The sequence below is a fragment of the Natrix helvetica genome (assembly GCF_964273705.1).
Source record: "Natrix helvetica genome assembly, chromosome: 6".
NCBI lineage: Eukaryota > Metazoa > Chordata > Lepidosauria > Squamata > Natricidae > Natrix > Natrix helvetica.
Window position 1 is genome coordinate 41586000 of NC_138553.1, and position 22376 is coordinate 41608375.

The window sequence follows — 22376 nt, forward strand, 5'->3', positions numbered from 1 at the left end:
CAAATTATAGGAGAACAGGAGGCTGATTTTTAAAAAGAAAAAAACATACAATAATATTCAAATACTCCATTGGTACATTATATACTACTGGTGATAGAGAGGGCAGACAGAATTGCAGAAACAGAAAAGAAGGGCGGGGAGTCTTCTTTTATATCAGTAACCAACAGTATAAAAATGTAACTACACTAAAAAAAATCTGTGATATGGACTTAGAGACATTATCAATTGCAAACCACTTTATGCTCTGCAAGAGTTTTCCACATGTATTCTATTTGCAACATACATTCCTCCACAACCTTGCATAATGCATTACAAACTCTAGCTCCTGGTTCCCCAACCCCCGGGCCGCGGACCGGTGCCGGTCCGTGGATCAATCGGCACCGGGCCGCCCGAGGAACTTCAAATCATTTCACTGTGGCGGGCGGCCGAGGCGCAGAGCATTGCGTCCTCCCAAGCCCGCCCATTGTGTGACAATAGCGAATGAAAATTCGCTATTGTTACACTGATGCTCCTCCTGGCCAATCAGGGAGCGGGTCCTCCCGCTTCCTGATTGGCCGAAAGGCAAACCTCACGCCATTGGCCGAAAGGCAAACCTCACGCCATTGGCCGAGGAGGAGGCGCCAAGGGAGGACTGAAGACTCGAGGTCGGAGACGCGGGGACTGAAGAGAAGCTGCCGTAAGATAAGTGCACGGAGGGGGGGGGACTCAGCACTATCAAACGGAAAGAGGAGCAGCAGTGGTTTTATTAGAATGCCCTCTCATTCTCCCAGGCCTATTGCACTTATTTAGGTCAACAACTCCTGGGTCAAATGTGTTTGTGCGGATTCAGGCATAAGTGCACGGGGGGCAGGGGGGCGGGGGTTCTCTGCTATTGAGGAGACTCAGCACTATGGCGCGATGATCTCTGTATTGAAAGGGGGAATGCTGGGGCATCTCTGTATTGAAAGGGGCATGCTGCCATCTCTGTGTTGAAAGGGGCACGCTGGCATCTCTGTATTAAAAGGGGCATGCTGGCATCTCTGTATTGAAAGGGGCACGCTGGCAACTACGTTCGAGACAACAACTCTGCCGGTGTTCTGGATTAAAGTCATGGCGGAATACCCTGAGATTGCCACCACAGCACTTAAATCCCTATTGCCATTTCCGACAACCTATTTGTGTGAAGCGGGGTTTTCTGCAGTGACAGCAACCAAAACAAAACAACGGAATAAACTGGACATAAGCAACACACTTCGGGTGTCATTGTCTCCTATTACCCCCAGATGGAACCATCTCGTTGCAAAGAAACAAGCTCAGGGTTCTCATTGATTTGGCATTCTAGTGAGTTAAATAAAATAAATCACTTTATATTCATTTTTTGGTGTAGCTGTATTTTATTTTGAAGGCATGTTTAAATACAATTAAATTAAAATTATTAAATCAAAACAAGCAGGCCTCGGAAAAATTATCAAACATTTACCGGTCCGCGGCGATAAAAAGGTTGGGGAGCACTGCTCTAGCTGACCAGATTATGTGGCTGAAGAGAAATACCCAGATTCACTCCTCATTGTGTTAGGAGGTTTCAACAGTGCTAACTTACGCAAAGAGCTACCAAGATACTTTCAGCATGTCAACTGTCTTACTAGAAGAAATAATACCACTACTACACAACATTAAAAGATGCATATCAATTTTTACCATGAGCAGTTGTGGGACACTCTGATCATTGTATGATTCACTTTGTACCTGTTTATAGGCTTAAAATCATAAAACGAACAATTAAATCAGTGAAGATTTGGACTGAGGAGGAAAAGTTAAAGCTACAAGCTTGGCTTGATTGCACAGATTGGAACATTTACAAAGATATCTCTGCAGACTAGAGATGTGTTACATTCCTTCTTGCTTCAAATGGTCTGCTATCATCCCAGTGCTGAAGAAACCTTCCCTCAAGGAGCTGAATGTCTACAGACTGGTTGCTCTGACATCCATAGTTCTGAAAACCTTTGACAGGTTAGTGCTGGCCCACCTGAAAACCATCACAGATCAGCTATTAGACCCCTTGCAATTTGCCTACGGAGCAAATAAATCAGCAGATGATGCTGTTAACATGGCTCTGCACTACATCCTACAATATCTTCAATCTCCAAAGACCTATGCAAGGGTCCTTTTTGTAGATTTCAGCTTGGCATTCAATACCATCATTCCAGGTACTCTTCTAACTAAACTAATTCAAATAGCCTGATCACACTTGTAAGTGGGTCATAGCTTTCTAACAGACAGGAAGACGCAGGTGAAGCTAGGCAAAATCATATTGGATACCTGTATAATTAGCACAGGAGTCCCCCAGGGCTGTGGACTCAACTTCTCAACTTTTCTTCTCTATATATACCAACGACTGCATCTCAAAGAAACCTCTGTTAAAGTACTGAAATTTGCAGATAATACAACAGTGATTGGTCTCATTCAAGATAATGATGAATCTGCATACAGATGGAAGTTGTAGCCTTGTGGTGTGGGTGAAGCAATCTTGAACTAAACACTCTCTAAACTGTAGAAAAGATAGTAGATTTTAGGAGAAGCCCTCTTATTCTATCACCTCTTGCAATACTAGACAACATAGTATCAACAGGAGAGACCTTCAAGTTTCTAGGTTCTATAATAAAGACTTAAAATGGACACCTACAATCAAAAATATAATCAAAAAAGCACAACAAAGAATGTTTGTTGTTTCCTGTGCCAACTCAGAAAGTTCAGACTGCACAAACAGGTGCTTATACAATTCTACAAAGAAATTATTGAGTCTGTCATTTGTACCTCTATGACTGTCTGGTTTGGCACTGCAATCAAACAAGACAGACACAGACTTCAATAGATAGTTAGAAATGCAGAAAAAACAATTGCTACCAGACTGTCTTCCATTGAGGATCTGTACACTGCATGAGCCAGAAAGAGGGCTGTGATAGTATCTACCGACCCCCGACCCCACATCCTGGACATAAACTGTTTCAATTTCTTCCCTCAAGACAATGCTATAGGGCAGGGCTGTCAAACTTACACCTGCGGGCTGAATGCATCACACATTGGCTACGTCCACTCCCGGTTTAGTGAAGGAGGAAAAAAAACTTGTGATATGTCATGTGATTATGCTGTGATGGCACGGGTTTGCCAAAATAGCTAGCGACAAAGACAGTTTCTCCCCCATGCCATTACTCTGCTAAACAACTAATTCCCAAAATACTGTCAAATTACCTAGTAGGGCTATATTAATTAACCTTTTCATCTTTCCAGTTACCTATTTTCTGATCTTCTTATGACTATAGCTTTATTGCTTGCATCTTACGATTTTTATTAATTGTTTTATTTAGTATCCTATGTTAAATGCTTATTTAGTATTCTATGACTGTGTTGTATCTTATGATTTATGATGAATGCATTTTATGATTATTATGATCATGAGAGCTTATGCACCACAGACAAATTACTTGTGGATCCAGTCACATTTGGTCAATAAAGAATTCTAATTTCTAATCTTTATCAAAAGATGAGATAGAAAATTCCAACTTAATATTCAAATTCCAGAATGATTCTAAATGAAAAATTAGATCTTTATGTATAGCTTACAATATGAAGAATGTCAGACTACTGTTTATATTGAATGTAACAGGACAGCAAAAGATAAAAGAACTGAAACAGTAACTAACAAAATAAACCAATATTCTAATACAGTTTTCTGACTAGATATATTTATCTATTCCATGGGAATAAATGGATTACTGATACAAAAGTCCTTCTTATAGTTTCCTAAGAGATAAAATAAGAGATTAAATCTTAGTTCTTTCCTTTTCCAACCCAGCTTCTGTGGCTGTTCTTAAAGGATCAATCTTGTGCTGAAAGGAAGTTAGGGAAAATCCAACTCAGAATACATATTTTTGCTTTGTGAATATATATGTTTAATATTCCTTGAGATATGTAAACATATATTATGTGCTTGGAATGAAGGCACATATATGTGTGCATGCATACCTTTGAATCAGCATCAACACACAGGCAACTCATAATGTACTAGACACTACTCAAGTGTGTGTGTGTGTGTGTGTGTGTGTGTGTGTGTGTGTGTGTATGTATGTATGTATGTATGTATGTATGTATATTGAAGACAGACTGCAACAGATGAGGAGATTGGGGGGGGGGAATCTCTCAGAGAGTTTACATTATTATATATGGACTGCAGGAATAATCAAAATATATCAACAAAACTGCTCTTATGCAGAAAAACTACTCTGCTGCTTGTAATAAGAAGGTACCGTATTTTTGGAGTATAAGACGCACCTTTTCCCTCAAAAAAGAGGCTGAAAATCTGGGTTCATCTTATACACTGAATACAGCATTTTTTTGTCTCCTGAAACCCCGCCCCCTTCACCAAAATGGCCGGCATAGCCTTTAGGAAGCTTTTAGAGAGCTCCTGGAGGCTTGGGAGGACGGAAATGAGCAAACAATGGCCCATTTTTTGCTCAATTTTACCCCTACCCCACTCCCAGGAGCACTCTATAAGCTTCCTAAAGGCTATCCATAGCCTTTTTGAAATGAAAAACAAGGCCGTTTTCGCAAAAAATGGGACGTTCTTTGCACATTTTTGCCCCCCCCCCCCCAGGAGCACTCTGCAAGCTCCCTAAAAGCTATTCATGCCTTTTTTTTTGGGGGGGGGGAACGGGTCATTTTCATGAAAAACAGGCCATTTTGGGGAGGTTTGCAGAGTGCAAAAACTTTTTTTTTTAATTTCCTCTTCAAAATCTTGCTGCGTTTTATACTCTGGTGCATCTTATACTCTGAAAAATATGGTATCTGCTAGGAATGCTTTGAAAAGAGTTGTCTACATTCAACTGCATTGCCCCCCTTTTTAACATCAAAACTGGATCTTACTGAATCCTTTAGGAAAGCCTTCAGGGAGGTGCAGTAGCAGAAAAATTAGGCAGACAAATATTCTCACAGTGCACACAAATATTCTTTGTACTCAATTTGTATCCTAAACTTATTTTCTGTTTCTTTCATATACAGTTTAGATAACCTAGCTCTTCCTCCCTCTCATCTATCGTTCTTGAAGTTAACAAATAGTTCATGTCAGATCTGCCATTATCTCATCATTTTTCAACACAGGACAGCTAGATACAAAGATGCTTTTTTGAAGCTATAAAATGTTCCAATAAGCATGGAATTCCAAAAAAGGAAACAGAGATAGAAAAATACAGCTGAGAACAGGAGAAAAACATTACAAAATACAAAATGTAAATGCTAATTAATAGCCTCTTTATAGGCTTGATTCTCCAAATAGAAGTTATGTAGGCTGCAGCATAATTAGATTTCAGTCTGCACAGGTGGCTTCATGTTCTACTCAAATAAACATAGTTATCTTAACATATAATGCATTAGTAGAAATGCAGTTAACTGAATTGCACAAAAATTAATACTAGTTATTCATATCCGAACTGAATAGAAGAGAGATAACAGCATAATCTTGCAGTTCTGACATGATACTATGTAGATTTATGTTACTGAAGATGCTAAAATCTAACTTTCAGCTGAATGATGAGGAAAAATAGTTAAGGTAATTGAACAGTTCCTGAAGCACAAGTAAAAATATCCAAGACTCAAAGGACCACAGCAACAAGAGCAAATTTAAATTACCTGGGAAACCCAGAAAAGCTTGATATAGAAACTAATTTCTATTATTATCCATATTAATATTATTAATTATTAGGAATAATATAATATTCCTATTCATCACAGGCACAGACTTCATTCTAGTCCAGTATTTGGTAACAGGCATATATACGCATTTTTGGTTTATTATTTTACAAACAAAGCTTTGAAACACCAGTTCAAATACTGTGCCTCTTCAAATCTTAAATATAGATATTGTGATCATTACAATTATTCCACCACATAAACTGATCTCATCTGCCCATATCTTAATAATTTATAACATACATCACAATACAAATAAAATTGGCATTATTAATGCAGATCAAAGGATCATATACTAGATTTCTTGTAAACAATAAAATGCAACTCATGGACGTTGTTGTTATTTTATCTATTTGAACTACTAATTCAAAACAAGTTAGATAATTTAAAGACTGTTTTTTGGGAGGGAGGGAAACAAAACACTCTTATTGTAGCTCATCTTGTTATGGATATGGATGTAAGAGGGTTTAAGATTGTTTTATTCTGGTAATTCACCAGTTAAATATTTTAATTAATTCAGAAATACTAAATCTGCCTCCACTTCAGCTTTTGGCAATAATTGCATGCTGTACATGGTTAAGGGACAGCTAGTATAACAGCAACTCACTTTAATGATCTAAAGCTATCATCTGACCCTACATGGTCTTTTACAATTACTGAAGCTCAACAGTATGTGCTAAATTATACTGACAATGCTGTCACTCTTACAACATCTTACATGCATCCCTCTTTGCTAATAAGTAAACTCATGGGATTAGACAATTTACACAGTAGACTTCAGTAATGGTACTAGTTCCTAAAGGTATGCATCTAATGAGAATTCTGTCTCATTTAACCGTTGTGCCCGTTGAAGTATTTTCATCAAGATGTCAATTGTTGCCTGAAACGCTTTTCAACTTTTATGAGCCTTCAGAAAATATATGGGTGGTGCTTTATCAAATGCTTCAATTTCTAAAGGCCAGTCTTGGGAGAATAGTGAATCAAGAAAAGCTAAACTGTTGCTAGATATATATTTATATTTATCTATGCGACATCTAGTTACATATTGTTGTAAAATATTTTTGTATATTTTACAAATTTATTAGGTTTCATTCTGGTGTTCAGCAGAATTCCCAAGTAGAACATATATCTAAGATAATGGAAAAAGACATTGTTTTTAGACTCAAGTGAGCACATAGCTGGAAGATAGTTCACAACACTCAATTATATTCTAGGTGCTTATTACTAAGAAACCAATATGCCACAAGTTTAGGGGAATGTTTGGATACTATTATCTATAGCAAGAAAGATAAAATAGTGGCCCTAATTATGTTAATAGATCTAACATAACTAAATGTATAGTTAAAATTGGTATTGATGTGACACTGTTTTATTCATGGACAACCATATCTCCAAAGCTTGAAATTAAGATATAAACCAAGCAATAAAGAAAATGAAGCCTAAAAGGTACTGAGGCACTGAAAATGTAGGAAAATTGTTAAGAAATGTTATACAATTCACATTTTATTTAACCAGTTTAAATACTTTCAAAAATTACTATGCCATGATTCTATGAAGATAGCTAAACATTAATTCATACTGTCTACCTTTTTTGAACCGTTAAGAAACGAACGTTCACTATAAACTATAATAAATTAACTAGATTTTAAGATACATGATTCTTTATAATTTAAAAAGCATTTCTGAAAAAGGAAGGCAACATTTCTCTCTAGATGTCTTAATCCTTAATAAAAATCATGTTTGGATCTATAAACCTATGTATTTGATACACAACTCAACAGGATATTAATGTGTTCACTGGAGAAAAGGCTGGGAATGACAAAGAAAAATAATGTAGCAGTTTGATAGAAGTAAATAGGCTAAATCAGGAACAGGAGTAGGGATTAGGAACTCATCAAGGAAGCACAAATAAACTCAACAGAACGCAGAGGAACCATCTGCCCTGCTGCCCTGCTGTGAATCTTCTTTTTCTCTGCACTGCTAGAAATTTCTGATACAAAATGTTCTGACAAACCAAATGGACATCAACAAAAAATAAACATGACAGGTTACTTCCGAATCATTAAAGAATTTAGAAGAAACCGGTCAATTTCATCCAAGTTTTCCAACAGAAAGTCATATTTGAATATGTCAAAGTCAAATAGGAAGGACTGGTATATGTTAAGTTTGTGTGCCTGTTATTGCTGGATTTGATCATTAAAATATGCAAAGTCATGTGTAAGTTTTTATTTATTTATACAATTGATATAGCCACCTCTCTTAGTGTCTATATACAATACAATACAATAGTAGAGTTGGAAGGGACCTTGGAGGTCTTCTAGTCCAACCCCCTGCCTAGGCAGGAAACCCTATACCGTTCCATATATATAGGGGTTCCCTATACCCCTGCTTTAGGGGGGAAAATCATTAAAATTATGTAAGACTGCTATTCAAAATAATGACCTTGTGGATGGACCAACAGAAAGCAAAAAATATTGTAAAAATAGTGACTATAGGCAGCTTACAGAAAATTAAAACCGAAAAAAAGTGATGCAAACAATACACAAAGAAATCATAATATGGCTGGAATAAAAAAAAAAACTGAGAACATCCGGATTTTTAATGCTTTATGAAAAGCCAACAGGATTGGGGTCCACCAGATCTCTTGGGGAAGGCTTTTTCCACATGCAGGCACAACTATAAAGAAGGTTCAACACCTTGGACCCATAGACTAACCCTCTCTAATAGATGGGACCTGAAATTAATAATATTGAAATATTAATGCCCAATAATTTCATGTTGTTTTTAAGTAAGACCCAAGGCTTTAATTTTGTTTCTGCATGATGCATAATATTGGAATAGGTATTGCCTAAATGGCCCCCTGAAACTCTATGATGTCCCGATTGTAAAAGACATAAAAGTGAATGCAAAGACTAACTTTTTAATGCTTTTTCTATTTGTCATTTTCAAATGCATATAGGTGGATTGAACCATAGAATTTTGCAAAGGCTGAAACTGAAAGAAACAGTAAAAGTTCATTTTAACACTAATTATTTGAATTCTTATCCTTTAGGGCAGGGCTGTCAAACTCCCAGCCCGCAGACTGGATGAGTCACATGGCCACACCCATGCCTGGTTTAGCAAAGGGGGAAAAAGTCCTAATACGTCACGTGACAACGTGAGTTTGATACCCCTACTTTAGGGGGGGGGGAATCATTAAAATTATGTAAGACTGCTATTCAAAATAATGACCTTGTGGATGGACCAACAGAAAGCAAAACTAAGTAGAAAAAAATGCAATATAACATTGTAACACATCCAAAGGTTATAGTCAGGAAAACTATGCCTTGTCATTTACAAGCCTCAGTTTTCCTTTCCTCCACCTCCACCTTCTTCTGTCTCCTGTGGAACCTTGAAGAGAATAAAATTTTTCATTTCCACTTTCAACTTACTGTACTGCTCTTTGATATTTTGTCTAAACCTAGATAAAAGGTTTGTACTATGATTAATTTAAATAAACAGATTTCAGAACATAGCTTATGGCTTGTTTTAAGTATAACTAGCAGCACATATTTTACTCTTGTCATAATAATATACAGACTTAATAAAACTGGAAATGCTACTTTCTGGTTTTCGGCTCTCAGTTGCGGCAGAGGAGGAAATGTTAGGAGACTCAAAGATGAAAACACTCACCTTTTTTTTGTTTGTTTGTTTACAATTCATGGTAGTTTACTTTATACCAGCATGGAGTCACTAAGTGTTGGTGACTTTTATTGTGGAAAAGAATAAAAATGAAAGGAAATTATGATACATTTTAGATCTATTCATAGTGACACTTTATACAATAAGGGCTTTTAAAGCTAATTTTAACTATTTTCAGTACGTTAAAAGTATTTTTTCCAGCACATTTTAATGCTGCATTTGTATTGTGTGGGCAGTGAACTGGTTTACTCTGTAATACAATAAAATAAAAAGCAATAATCAAAATAACAATGTATTTCACTGAAGAAATTGTTTGAATACTTAGCAGCATAGATAATATATAATGATGACTTTTCATATATTGTGAGCATAAAATGGTCCAAGCACAAATTTAATCAAATAACAATGCAGTGCATTTAAATTTACATTGATTACTACTGATTACCGTTCCCATACCCCCGTAATGCTCACTGATTCAATCAAAAGCGATTTATATGCAACTATCTGAGAAACATATTAATATCTCCAGCATCCCTTTTGTCACTTGTGCTCTGGAACCCTGCATCTCCTGGCTTCTTCAGGAAACAGAGGAGGGCATTATTGACTGTATCCAAGAGATTGTCAATGCCTCTTAATAATAAAGGAAGATGTCTCCAGGCTTGAGAGATGATATAATCTGTCCCTTCCTAAAGAGGCGCTTCCTAGAATTGGCCTATAGTCCAATCTCCAATATTTCCTTTAAAGGAAATCTGTTGAGATTGTGGTCAGAATTCAGTTGCTAAGAGCTATATGAGAAATGGATGATTTGGATTCCTTTCAGTCAAGATTAAGTCATGGGCATGGAATGGGATTGATCTTGCTGGTAGGTAATAAAGAAATGAGTAGTTTCTGAAACCATATTACATCCTTCTGAATTGTCTGCAAAAATTTGGACACACTGCCTTCCCTATTTTGTGGATGATTCCAAACCCAGCATAATAAACAACAATATCACTGAGGGTTGGGTCTCTGGATCCAGGAGGCAGGCAGGAGGCAAGCACTTCCCTTGGGGAACAGCCTACATCTTAAGAATCTCCACAGCTCTTTCCAAATGAAATGTGGGTTTTTTTAATACCTTCTGCTGGTGCACACCTCATGTTATCAATTTCATTGCTGTAATGCACTTAATATGGAAATGCTTTTACACCTGAAAACTGCAATGGTCCATTTATGAGTGGGTCAGTGGTGGGATTCAATTTTTTTTTACTACTGGTTCTGTGAGCGTGGCTTGGTGGGCATGGCAGGGGAAAGATACTGTAAAATCTCCATTTCCTCCCAATCAGCTGGGACTCGGGAGGCAGAGAATAGATGAGGAGGGGCCAGTCAGAGGTGATATTTACCAGTTCTCCAAACTGCTCAAATTTTCCACTACTGGTTCTCCAGAACTGGTCAGAACCTGCTGAATATCACCTGTGAGGAGGGTGTGACCATCATGAGTATATTAATACTTCAGGCACTACATTGGCTACTACTAGATATAGGCTGAATTTCAAAGTAGCATTTTTGATCCATAAAGTGTACACAGCTTTTCACCAAAGTACTTATAGGAATATCTTTTCATATATGAATCAGCCCATTTGGTAGCAATAGCAATTAGTCTTATATATAGATTCACAGTGCTTTACAACCTTCTCTTTCTCTAAGCAGTTTACCGAATCAGCATATTGTCCCCCAACAATCCTCATGTCCTCGTTTTATCAGCCTCGGAAAGATGGAAAGCTGAATCAACCTTGAGCCAATCAGAATCGAATTCCTGACAGTGAGCAGTGTGTTAACTTGTAATACTGCATTCTAACCACAGTGTTCACGGCTCATGGCAATTCTTCACATGAAAATTTTTGGGAGGGAATGTACATTAGGAGGTACTGCTTCGCATTAGCTGTATTGGTCTTGTAACATACAGTACTTTCTCACAGTAAAAACGTTCATGCTGTCTTGTGGCTGTCTAGTATTTTTGCAGAAGCACTGATGTAGATACACTCATCATGTTTCCATCTTAATAAAAGTAGTTTAGTGAACAAACAGTACATGGTAAGACAGACCATTATATAAATAATATGTTTCTACATGCATATTCTATCATCAGCTTTTTCCCATTTTACCAGTCTTCTCCAGTACGATGTTGCAATTTTACATTCTTCATATAGTATTTATTTCCTAGCATACAAAACAAAAAAGGACATTTTCATATTTAACATTGGATAAAGTAACTTAATTTTTTTTTCTGAAACTAGGAATCATAGTTTTAATATAGCATTGTAGTAATCAGTACTGCTGTATTGAAGCACAAACAAATGTCTATGGCACAAATAAATATTTTAAATTATATCTTTAAATCAGGGGTGGGTTCAGGCAGGCACTACTGCAGGTTTTCTCATGGGCACACTGTGTGTGCATGCGCAGTGCAATAAAAATTGTTCTGCGCATGCGCAGAAGCGAAAAACAAGATGGCGGTGGCTACAGCGCTGCCCGAAGAACCGGTTCAGAAGCAACGCAGGCCTGGATGGCTGCTGGTTCCAGCAACCCATGCCGCCAAGCCACTATCGGTTCAGCTGAACCGGTCTGAACCGGTAGGAAACCCCCACTGCTTTAAATGTCTCAATATTAAAATTTGTTTTTTGTGCTCCTGAAGTATCCTAACATAACATTTTTTTCCTAAAACATTTTATTTCAGTATCTAACATGTTAAGAAAAAGCTTTCTGAGAAAAGAAAAACATCTAACAATCCCCTGAAGTCTAAATGTCCCTGAGTAAAAGATATCCTATTCTTGAATTCAGCAATAGGCGAGAACCATCTGTACAAATTCCTGAGAAAAACCTATAATCTCACCTTTAGCTTCAAAGAGAAATGAAAATAATAATAAAAAAAATTCTGGAAGATTTTCAATGTGTTCACATTTTTTCCTATTACTTAAGTTTTGGGCCTCTTACAGCAGTAAACCCTGTGCTGTACTGACTATTTTAAAGCTGGAACTTTTTAAATGATTTCCATTTAATGATTTCATTAGAGTTACATCAGAGAGTATATACTGAAATGTTTTTAAAATAATGAGGCACAGATTTATAAGTCATAAGAAATTTTGTTCATTTTAGTTTTTTAAACCCTTTATTCTTTCTTCATTGTACTACTCTTTTCACCAAGAGATGACTTGCTTACATATAATTGCAATAAAATATAGATCAAAATATGATCATTAAAAGCAAAGACAAAAAGATGATCCAAAAATAAAGCAATGACTTTAAAAAAAAGATCAAATACCAGATAACAAGAATATCAATTCACTTAAAGTTTACACTTATGACATTTCCTTTTATTTTTATGTATGTATGTGTGCGTGCGTTCGTGCGTGTGTGTGTGTGTGCGTATTCCAAAGGAAAGGAAAAGCACAACTTTAAAATCTGCTTCAGAGGTTCACTATATCTCGAGATAAGATTATAAGGGTGTGTGGAAGATCTTTAAGTCTGCTAGACTTTTTAAATAATGCAGTAATAGAAGACAAAGCAGACAGAGGAAGCAAATGATTTTGGAGTTCCTTATTTATTCATTGAAAATCGTTAAACTATCACAAAACCATTGCCTGAAATTTTATTATTCGCCTTTGCTTCTCTTGTTGCTATTTTTTTTAATAAGTTTTGGCTTAATGATGCTATTCAAATTATAGTGCAATAAGGCATTTAAAAGATGAGTAATCTCAAAATTATCTTTTCCAGCTATTGGGCTTGTTTACTAGAAATTGCAGTTAGCATGTTTTTGTTGTTGTTTTAATAGCACACCTGTTGTTTTCTAGGACACAGGAAACTGCAGGACAGAAACAAACACAAATATTTGTTCAGACTTTCACACGTTTATAATGAGATATAAATGCTAGAGAAATTAAATCTCGGTTGAACAAACTTGAATGCATCTATTCTACAAGCGAATAATCAGTTGTGCTTCTAACCTTTTATTCTGCTCTTCAAAGTATAAAAATCCACAGCATACACAAAGGCCATGTTTAACAGTTTAGTGCACTTTTAAAGGCACATTTGTCTCAGAACACTTATGTGGAAATAAAAGAACTGGCAAGGGGTCAGACAACATTCTAAATCTAACAATTATTTACTACATACCAGGTTGTTAGGATTTTTCTCCCCCTTTTTTGCTTGGGACCAATTGTTTTCAAATTATAAATAGACAATATTGTCCTAAGTGCTGTAAAAGGATCCTTACAAGCTCACAAGTGTATTGTAACACTTGTGAGTCCAAATAAAGTCCAAATATTCCTGGCACTATTGTTTAAAAAGATAATTTACTGAAACGTAATTCTTATTCAGTGAAGGGCTTTTATACACAAGGATGTCTTCATTCTTATTATAATGCTCCTGTTTTGAAAAATAGTTTACACAGATAACCTTAGAGAGGACATAAAAGATTGAAGGTTTTTTTTCCAATAAGGTACTGCAATTAATGTGGATTTCAAATTCTCAATTTAGCTTAACTCTCCGATCTTGAAAGAATATGCATTTTTGATCAAGCAGCAAAAAAGAGAACTCCATGCAGTACAAATATTATTTTGGTTCATATGACTTTAATACAATACTTTCTTGAAGCATTAGCTCTCTTATAGTTTCCCTAAAATAAAAGTAACTTTCCTTAATTTTTAATAAAAATATCCATACTATAAAACCCTAAGTGACATATAAGGCTGTCTATTACCATATTGCAATACATTGAATGCTACAGATAATTAGATATTTGGCAATGATTAAATGTACAATCAAGTCTGTAATTGAATTATCTGCCTTGCTATTGCTTGTCCTCTTTTTCTGTTTCTTACAATTTCTCCAAGCATAGAGCTCTCCCAACAGAACTAGGTATTCCCATGAGGTGTCCAAAAAGCCTTACTGTTTGTGCCTTGAGGAAGAATTCTAGATTGACTTGTTCTATGATCTAGTTGTTTGTTATCTCAGCTCTCCATGATATTTCTAGGAATCCTCTTCAAACCTAATTTAAAAGCACCAACAATCAGGTCTCCTGAGTTTCAGAGATGAAATCATTACCTGATGAATTCCACAGAAATACATTTCCAAAGTCTTCTTTGGTACCCTACTAAGTGCTAGTCTGTTGAACATTGATTGCTGGTTCCTTCTTATGGTTGATCAAAACGAAGCTATCTACCATTTAAATATATTCCTTCCTTACAACTCTGTCAGTTCTAAGGTTTGCTGATGGACCTATTATGATGACTGTGGTCTACTTTGCATTTAATCTTGTTTCCTGTTTTCATTCTACTTGACTTTTATTATTAGAGCTCCAAATCATTTATATTTTCATCTGTAATAGTAATATATTCAATATAATATAGGTAGTCTCCAACTTACAACTAATTTGTTAAAGAGTGGTTTGGGTGACACTATAGCAAAATGTATCAGACAACTAAGTACAAAGAGTCAGAATTAATTCTCTAATATAGAATTAGAAAACTGTAATTTAGTGGGGGTTCCAGAAGGTTTGGGTTTTAGCTTCGGCTCTGGGGCCAGTATTTTTCAACAATTTTATTAATGACTTGGATGATGGTAGGGATGAGCAACTTATCAAATTTAAGTTAACAGAAAGTTGAGAGATGCAGTATGACAGCAGATTTTAGACTGATCTAGAGAAATTGGTAGACTGGGCTGAAAAGAACAGGATGTCTTTTACTAGCAAGATACATGAAGTATTACATTTAAGAAGGAAAGAAATGTAGGACACATGTGTACACAATGGGGAAATCATGATTTGAAAACACAGAAAAGGATTTAGTCTTTGATAACAATTTGAACATGGAAGACCAACACCATACTGAGCTGCATTAGAAACAGTGTATGAAAGAAGCATGAAGTTATCAGTCTTCACTACCTGGCATTGGTGACACACTTTTGAGTACTGCATATGATTCTAGGCATCTCATTTACAGAAAGATATTGACAGCTTGAAGACTGTTCAGAAAATGACAATAAACACGATTCAGAGACTTCAGGATATTCCCTATAAGATAATAGTTTAAATAATAGATTAAAAGAGTTTACATTGTTTAGTTTGGAACAGCCATGCTCAGATATATAAAGGGAAACCACAGGGAATATGATCAAAAATTCTTTCCAGAGAAGCTGGAAGCAGAAATAGATAATATAAGTTATTCCCTAAATTTCAGTTAAATATAATTCTTTTTTTAAAATCTTCTTGATAGATCTATACAACTGTGGAAGAGACTATCTGTGGGTTCTCCACCTCTGGAACAGATAGACAGCCCTTATGAAAAATTGGTTTTCATACTTTAGAGGGTTTAATTAGATGATCTTGTATGATTCTTTAGAAAAAGCTTATATACTTTAAATAAAACCTTCATTCATTATTTTAAAAAATGGCCATTCTTTAAAGCAGCAATTCTCAATCTTTTCTTTACCAGAGACCCCCTTTAAATACATTTTATGATCATGGACCATGGTCATGGACCCCAGGACTCAAGATTTAAATCATAATGTTTCTTCAAGCCTTTGTGGACTTCCTCTGACTTTGCATGCACCCTCAGGGATCCATGGGTCACAGATTGAAAACTACTGCTTTAAAACATTGGAAGGTATTTAGCTGTCATTTTGTCTATATATTGTGCATTGGAATGACCCGATTCCTAAAACAGTGGCTGGTACTCAGAAAATGTAAAAGCTAAGCATTTAACAGTGCTGTTAATAATACAGCCAATGAAGAAGTAATTCCAATGCATTTTAAATCAAAATATTGTCATACCCTTTGCCTCATATGCAAAAAGCCAGGGCAATATGGAGGCAAACATAATGCAGGGAGACATAAATAAGCTCTGTAGTACTAATTGGACACAATACTGCAATCTGCAAAGTTGATTAACACCCCCGTTCTCAGGCTGGGAAATGCAATGGCAGAATTAGGCATCTGAATATGCATGGCTTCTATAATTACAACTCTCTTTATAATCTATTCACTTGATGAAATTGTGTTTCACATTATTGGGATAGCTCTGCATGCCTTGGAAAATAGTTATATAAAATGACTCTTTACAGAGAAAGCATTCTACAAATCAATCTATGTATACACAACAATACGTTCACATTTTTAAAAAAATAGCAATCTGGACAAACTATTAGGTTTATTTTGCAATTTGATTTAATTTCTTGGGGAAAAGAGCTTGATTTAGTTTGGACTAAATTAGTAGCTCATCAACCCACAACCTCAAAATAACCCTTCAGGGTGGATGGTGATAAAAAAGGCAAATTAAAATGAAAGTCCAGGGCTATAAATTGCATAAAGATCAGGGTTTGCTAGGGCTGTGGAAGACAATCAAAAGAGGTGCCTCACAAACTGTAGCAATGTATACAAAGTGTTTTTTTAATCATTACAACAGTCACTTTTTTTGTAAAGCTCACTTGGCTACATCACATGCAAATACAGTCAGGGACAGCTATCAAATCAGTCACAAAAGTCTTGCAAAGTGTCTTATTTATTTTAAGGATTCAAAGACAGCTATTTCCAAATCAAAGTCCCATGCTCGCTTGGCAAAGCAGTGGCTTCAAATGCTTTGTACAATCACGTTATTTACTAAAGTCATACCTATCTGTATTACCAAATACAAACTTTCTTGTATTATATATTATTCTAAGCTGCCATAAGTCAATTATGATTTTGATGAATATAAACCTGAAGGATGGGTAGATGGAGAGAGAGAGGGGGGGGGGGAATGAGAATATCCCCCCTTTCCAAACACACAAAATTCTTAGTAGAAGCAACAATAACATTTGCCCAAGGCAAATTACAAATTAATAACATGGTTATTAATGAGACAATGTTCTTTGTTTATAGTGAAAGTAACTGAATCCTTTCAGAGTGAAAAGTACAGTACTTGCTGTTGTTGGGGGAAAAAAACCAAGGAGATTGAATCATTACATAATTCATTTCTGTTTTTGATAAAATCTGTGTATTTGTGTGCTGTTATAATCTAAAACTGCAAAACACAATCCCACTCACCTTATATACCGCAGGAACAATTTGGTGCATTTTTAGCCTATGAAATACAAATACATCATAAACCGCTGACACTGCCAGCACGGTAATTCCTTGCTCCTTCCATAACATGCTGCAAGTGGCACACAGACCGGCACCCAAGATCCAGCCCCAGGTTCCTTCTGAGTAGTTTCTTGTACAGCAGTGTTTAATGTAACAGACTAGGGAGAGCAGAAAGAAAAGGCAAGCTCCAATATCAGCTCTTCCCACAATCCCTGCCACTGCTTCAGTGTGAATGGGATGAGAAGCAAACAGCAAACCAGCTAATAAGGTCCAGTGTCCATCACCAAACAGCACTCGAGAAAAATTAGTGAAAAGACCTGTGACTGCTGCATGTAGAAGGACATTTACAAGATGGTAACTCCAAGGATCCATTCCTCCAACAGCATAGTTAATGCGAAAAGAGAGCGTGCAGAGAGGTCTGTAGGATTTATGACTCCCGCTGTGGGTCAGAAGAGTGCCCCAAAAGTCATTATAGAATAACTGCGTCCAAGGTGTTTCAGGAAGAAGATCTTGGTTTGTCTTGATTGCTCGGCTAAAAAAACAAAACAAATACAAAAATTATCAAAACTACATGACAACAATAAATAGAATTGCTAAATAATGTAACTGAAATTAACAATTTTATTTCCAGTTTGACATGAAATTAGCATCAAAAGGTACACTATCAAGCGTAGTACTACTTCCTCCTTTTTAACTCCACACAAGTAGTGATAGAAGTGCACTTCTACTAACTTTTCAATTCAATAAATGTCCTCATCAATTGGCTTTTCAGATCTTGGAAATATAGAATACATTAACTTAAAACAATTCATTCATCTGAGCCTAATCCAGAAGCAATCATTGATAAATTATAGTTATGATGTAAAAGAAATATAATTAACTGGAAAAAACGTGACTGAAATTTACAGATAAATGTCTAAAAATAAGAGACAGCTATTTAATATGAGTAGGAAAGGTAGCTAAAAGTTAATAGATTTTAAGGTCTATATGAAGTACATACATAATTTGCCTTTGATACCCACATATTTTAGTCAACAGATTGCCTCCTATTCTTCTCTTTGAAACTTTCTATACATTGAAAACTGTTGCTCCAGAGGGTCAGAAATCTTCAAGTTGCTGATGGAATGATTTCCATAACTGGAAACATTCTACTGAACTTTTCTCTCAATTCATAGAAAAGCATAATGGATCATTTCAAGATAAATTGAATGATAAGTTCTACTTATTTTTAAGTTTTGACCATCTGATTGAGGATGAAAGAAACATGTTCTTACTGTAAATTGATATTTTGCACATACACACTATACTTTTTAAAGCAGAATTAGGAATCCTGTGAACTTCAAATTTATTTATTTATAAGTGCATTATATTTCTTCATTTTCTCTGAGCCTTAAGAGGTACATGCTTTAGTCAAAATGTGATAAAATACTATAGACAAATATTGAATGATGATAGAGTAATGCATCATAATACAATATTCATATTTCATAATACAATATTCATGGCATGGATAGTTCACTCAATAAAAGAAATCATTAAAAGCCTTCTGTACAGATAGGTCTTGATGTATTCCAAAAAGCTATGACAGCCATAATAGGAAGGACTGTTCTCTACAAATAGTGCCTATTTCTAAGCCCCTCTGACAAAATGGCCAGGTGGGGGAGGGGATTTGCAGCAGCACTTTTGATTTATATTTGTTGGGCATGCTGATTTTACTTGGGATATGTACTCTCACACTTTCCCAGATCCCAACCCCATTAGAATTTTTTAAGTAAAAACCAATACCGTGAATTACATGTAACACATTACAATATAGCATTTGGCCTGTAAGCACACATATATTTGGCATCAGTTGAAGTGTTCAAGTGATCGAGTTGATGTAACATCCTGTTTTAGGAAAAGTCCTAGTCTGCTTCTTCTAGAGTTCTTAAAGGGGAAGTGAACCAGATTTCCTCTGAGATTATCTACAGCAAGAATCCATCTTTTCATCTCCTTTCTTTTTTTTATAAAAAGTTTTTTTTATTTTTTCATTTTCATAACAAATAACCACATGTATACTGTTACATAACCAATATTATTTTATATTATTAAATATTAACATCAATTCGTCTTAGCATCAACCCCCAAGAACGATTATTGGCTCTTCTGCTCTCCATACACCATATTTGTACCCTTATCCATTACTTTCTTCTCCCTCACTCCTCCTCCTCCCTACCTCTGTCTTTCTTCCTTCTATCTCCTTCTCTTCTCTACTTTCCCTTCCTCTCTCCTCCTCTTCCCCCCCTCTCTCCTAACCCTCTCTTCTTCAGTTGCCTCTCTCCTCTGTTCCACACTCTTCATCTCATTTACTTGGTGTATTTCAGCCTCTGAATGTTCTATTTTATGTTGATGGTATTTATAATTTCATTATAATTATAATAAACATTTCAATAAACATATTTAATTTTAACATATATCCTCCTCCTTTTTTTGAAAGAAAAAAAGTATACATATATAGCAATTATATTTTTAAACCACCCCCACCCCAACTTATTTTTGACTGGAATGTGGACCTGTTTACAATTCCCAACTATTCTCATCATAATATTGTATGGTTATACATCATTACATGCCCCAAACTTTTTAGTTCTGTCTTTATAATCTCAATAATTTTCCATTATAAGTATGTTTCATGTTCCCCTTCCATTTTTCCATATCTTAAGTTAGCTTATATTTAATTCTCTTTAAATCACAATCCTTGCTGTTCAATGTTCATTACAATTCCCTTCGTCTGCCATGTAAAATAACAAGCAATACACACGTCACTTTGTTCATCTTCTTAAGAATTCTAGAGTATCCATATTTTATGTATTTAACCTATATTTAATTATCTTTCCATTATCATATTCAATCAGTTAGCAATTCAATTTAGTTGTCATGTAAAAGAGTAAATCACGTACCTCAACTTTATATTCTCCAAATAACAGTTTCTAAATATCTGATTTTTTCCTAGTAAGTCTTTTGTCCCAATTCTCTATTCCTGTCCTTTTCTTTGTTGGGACATATCTCCCCTTTTCAGTTTTCCCTATGCCACTGTCAAACCCAGTGAAATCTTTTGTCTGCTTTTTATTTTCCACCATTTCTATCATTTCATCACCCCCCCTCTTCTTCCCTCATTTCCTGCCTCTCCTCAGATTCTAACTTCAAAATTCTATTTAAACTTAATTTTAATGATTTATGCAATTTGTTTTATAATTTCACATAATTCTTCAAATTCCCACCTTTCCATAATGTCCAGTTCCAAGATTACAATTAGTTATACAGTTAATTATAATTTAAGTTCCAAGTTTTCCAAGGTTTCTTCTTATTTTGCTATTCTGATCCAAATTTATATTCTGACTCAACTAAAATAGAGAGGAAGAGAAGGGGGAACAATCTTAATTACTTTGCTTTCTTTGTTCTTTGTTCTTCCCTCCGGCAAATGGCTCTGTGTTCTTTCAACTCAATGATTCCCAGCAATACAGCTTGATATTTTTAAACCAAGTTTTAAATCCAGACAAAATAGGATATGAGTGAAGAAAATAATGCTTTTTCTTAATTTTTTTTCCTTGTTACTTTCTACCTCTCATTGATTAGAGTTGCTTAAGGTATGTAAATTAGAACAAACTCGAACAAAGCAAGTCTCCTTGGTATGTTTTTAAGTTTTGTTTCTCCCCTCCTTCTTCTTTCCCTTTGTAGAATTCCCAATTGTCAATTAATCTCTTTTAAAGACAAAATCTTTTCAAATCTAAATTCAAAGTTTGTATTCCAATGGTTAGTCAATTCTCTATTTCCTCATTTCTGTCTCCAAGTTGTTTAAAACAAGCAGTTCTCTTTGGGCTTAATGATTCAAACCACAAATTTTTCCCCTTCTTTCTTTTCTTTCCGTCAAAAATCCCAATCTATCCATCAATATTATTTATTTCTACTCACAAGGTTCTTTGCCTTCTCCAGATTCTGATTTATGTCAGTTGGTTAATTAGATCTTCTTACCAGGTTTCACATTCCATTCCTACACTGCTCCTGCTCAGAATGCTTAGTCCAGAAGCTGACAACTTGATAGCAGCCATGCTACCTCCCCGATGCCAATTCAGAGAGCTAATCTCCGACCTATGAGGAACCTGTTATATTCCTCTGGGTCTAATGACACACAGTTCTTTCTTCACTTTCCCTGCAGGAAAGTTCTGATCCGAAGATCAATCAGCATCAGTTTGTCAGGCAGAATTTACGTGAGGCTCTTCAGAGCCCACGTTTTTTTCTGTCTGTCTCGCTGAGGTACTTCCAGTCTTGTCTCTTTTCATCTCCTATCTTGCAGATGACCAGATGCAGCAGGTGTCAAATGGTGGTATCACAAAATGTCAGCTCTATCAAATGACTGCACTATGGCTATTTCCAATATCTCTTCCTCTACCATGACTTACTTTCCCATTTCCATATGCCTCCATGTGAGAGAGTGTCACTGGCCCAAAGTCACCATGCTGGTTTCATGCCTACAGTGGAACTAAAAGGCATGATCTACTGGTTTTCCAATCTGGTACTATATAACTACTGCATCAAATTGACCCTCACAGTAAGTTACTGAAATAAAAACAAGTGTGGGTTTGGTTGCTTGTAACCAGCAGTTTCCTATTGGAATGTGTTAGTAGTAGAGATAGTCTTCAATTTACAACCACAATTGAGCCAAAAAATTGTTGCTAAATGAGACATTTGTTAAGTTAATTTTGCCCCAATTTAAGACCTTTCTTGCCATGATTTTTAGGTGAATCATTGCACTTGTTAAGTTGGTAATAAGGTTGTGACTGGCTTCCCCATTCACTTTGCTTGTCAGAAGGTCACAAAAGGTGATCATATGGCCCTGGGA

The 22376-nt window shown here is 35.8% G+C and overlaps 1 protein-coding gene across 3 annotated transcripts in view; it reads right to left on the reverse strand.

Annotated features, from left to right (window-relative positions):
• The window catches only part of TMTC2 (transmembrane O-mannosyltransferase targeting cadherins 2), a 253147-nt gene that overhangs the window by 98482 nt on the left and 132289 nt on the right, over window positions 1–22376 (reverse strand). For all 3 annotated transcript variants that reach the window (XM_081958577.1, XM_081958576.1, XM_081958578.1), the window contains exon 2: window positions 17459–18029. In XM_081958577.1, the coding sequence (XP_081814703.1) occupies window positions 17459–17869 (411 nt within the window). In that variant the 5' untranslated portion in view covers window positions 17870–18029. The remainder of the gene's footprint in view (window positions 1–17458; window positions 18030–22376) is intronic.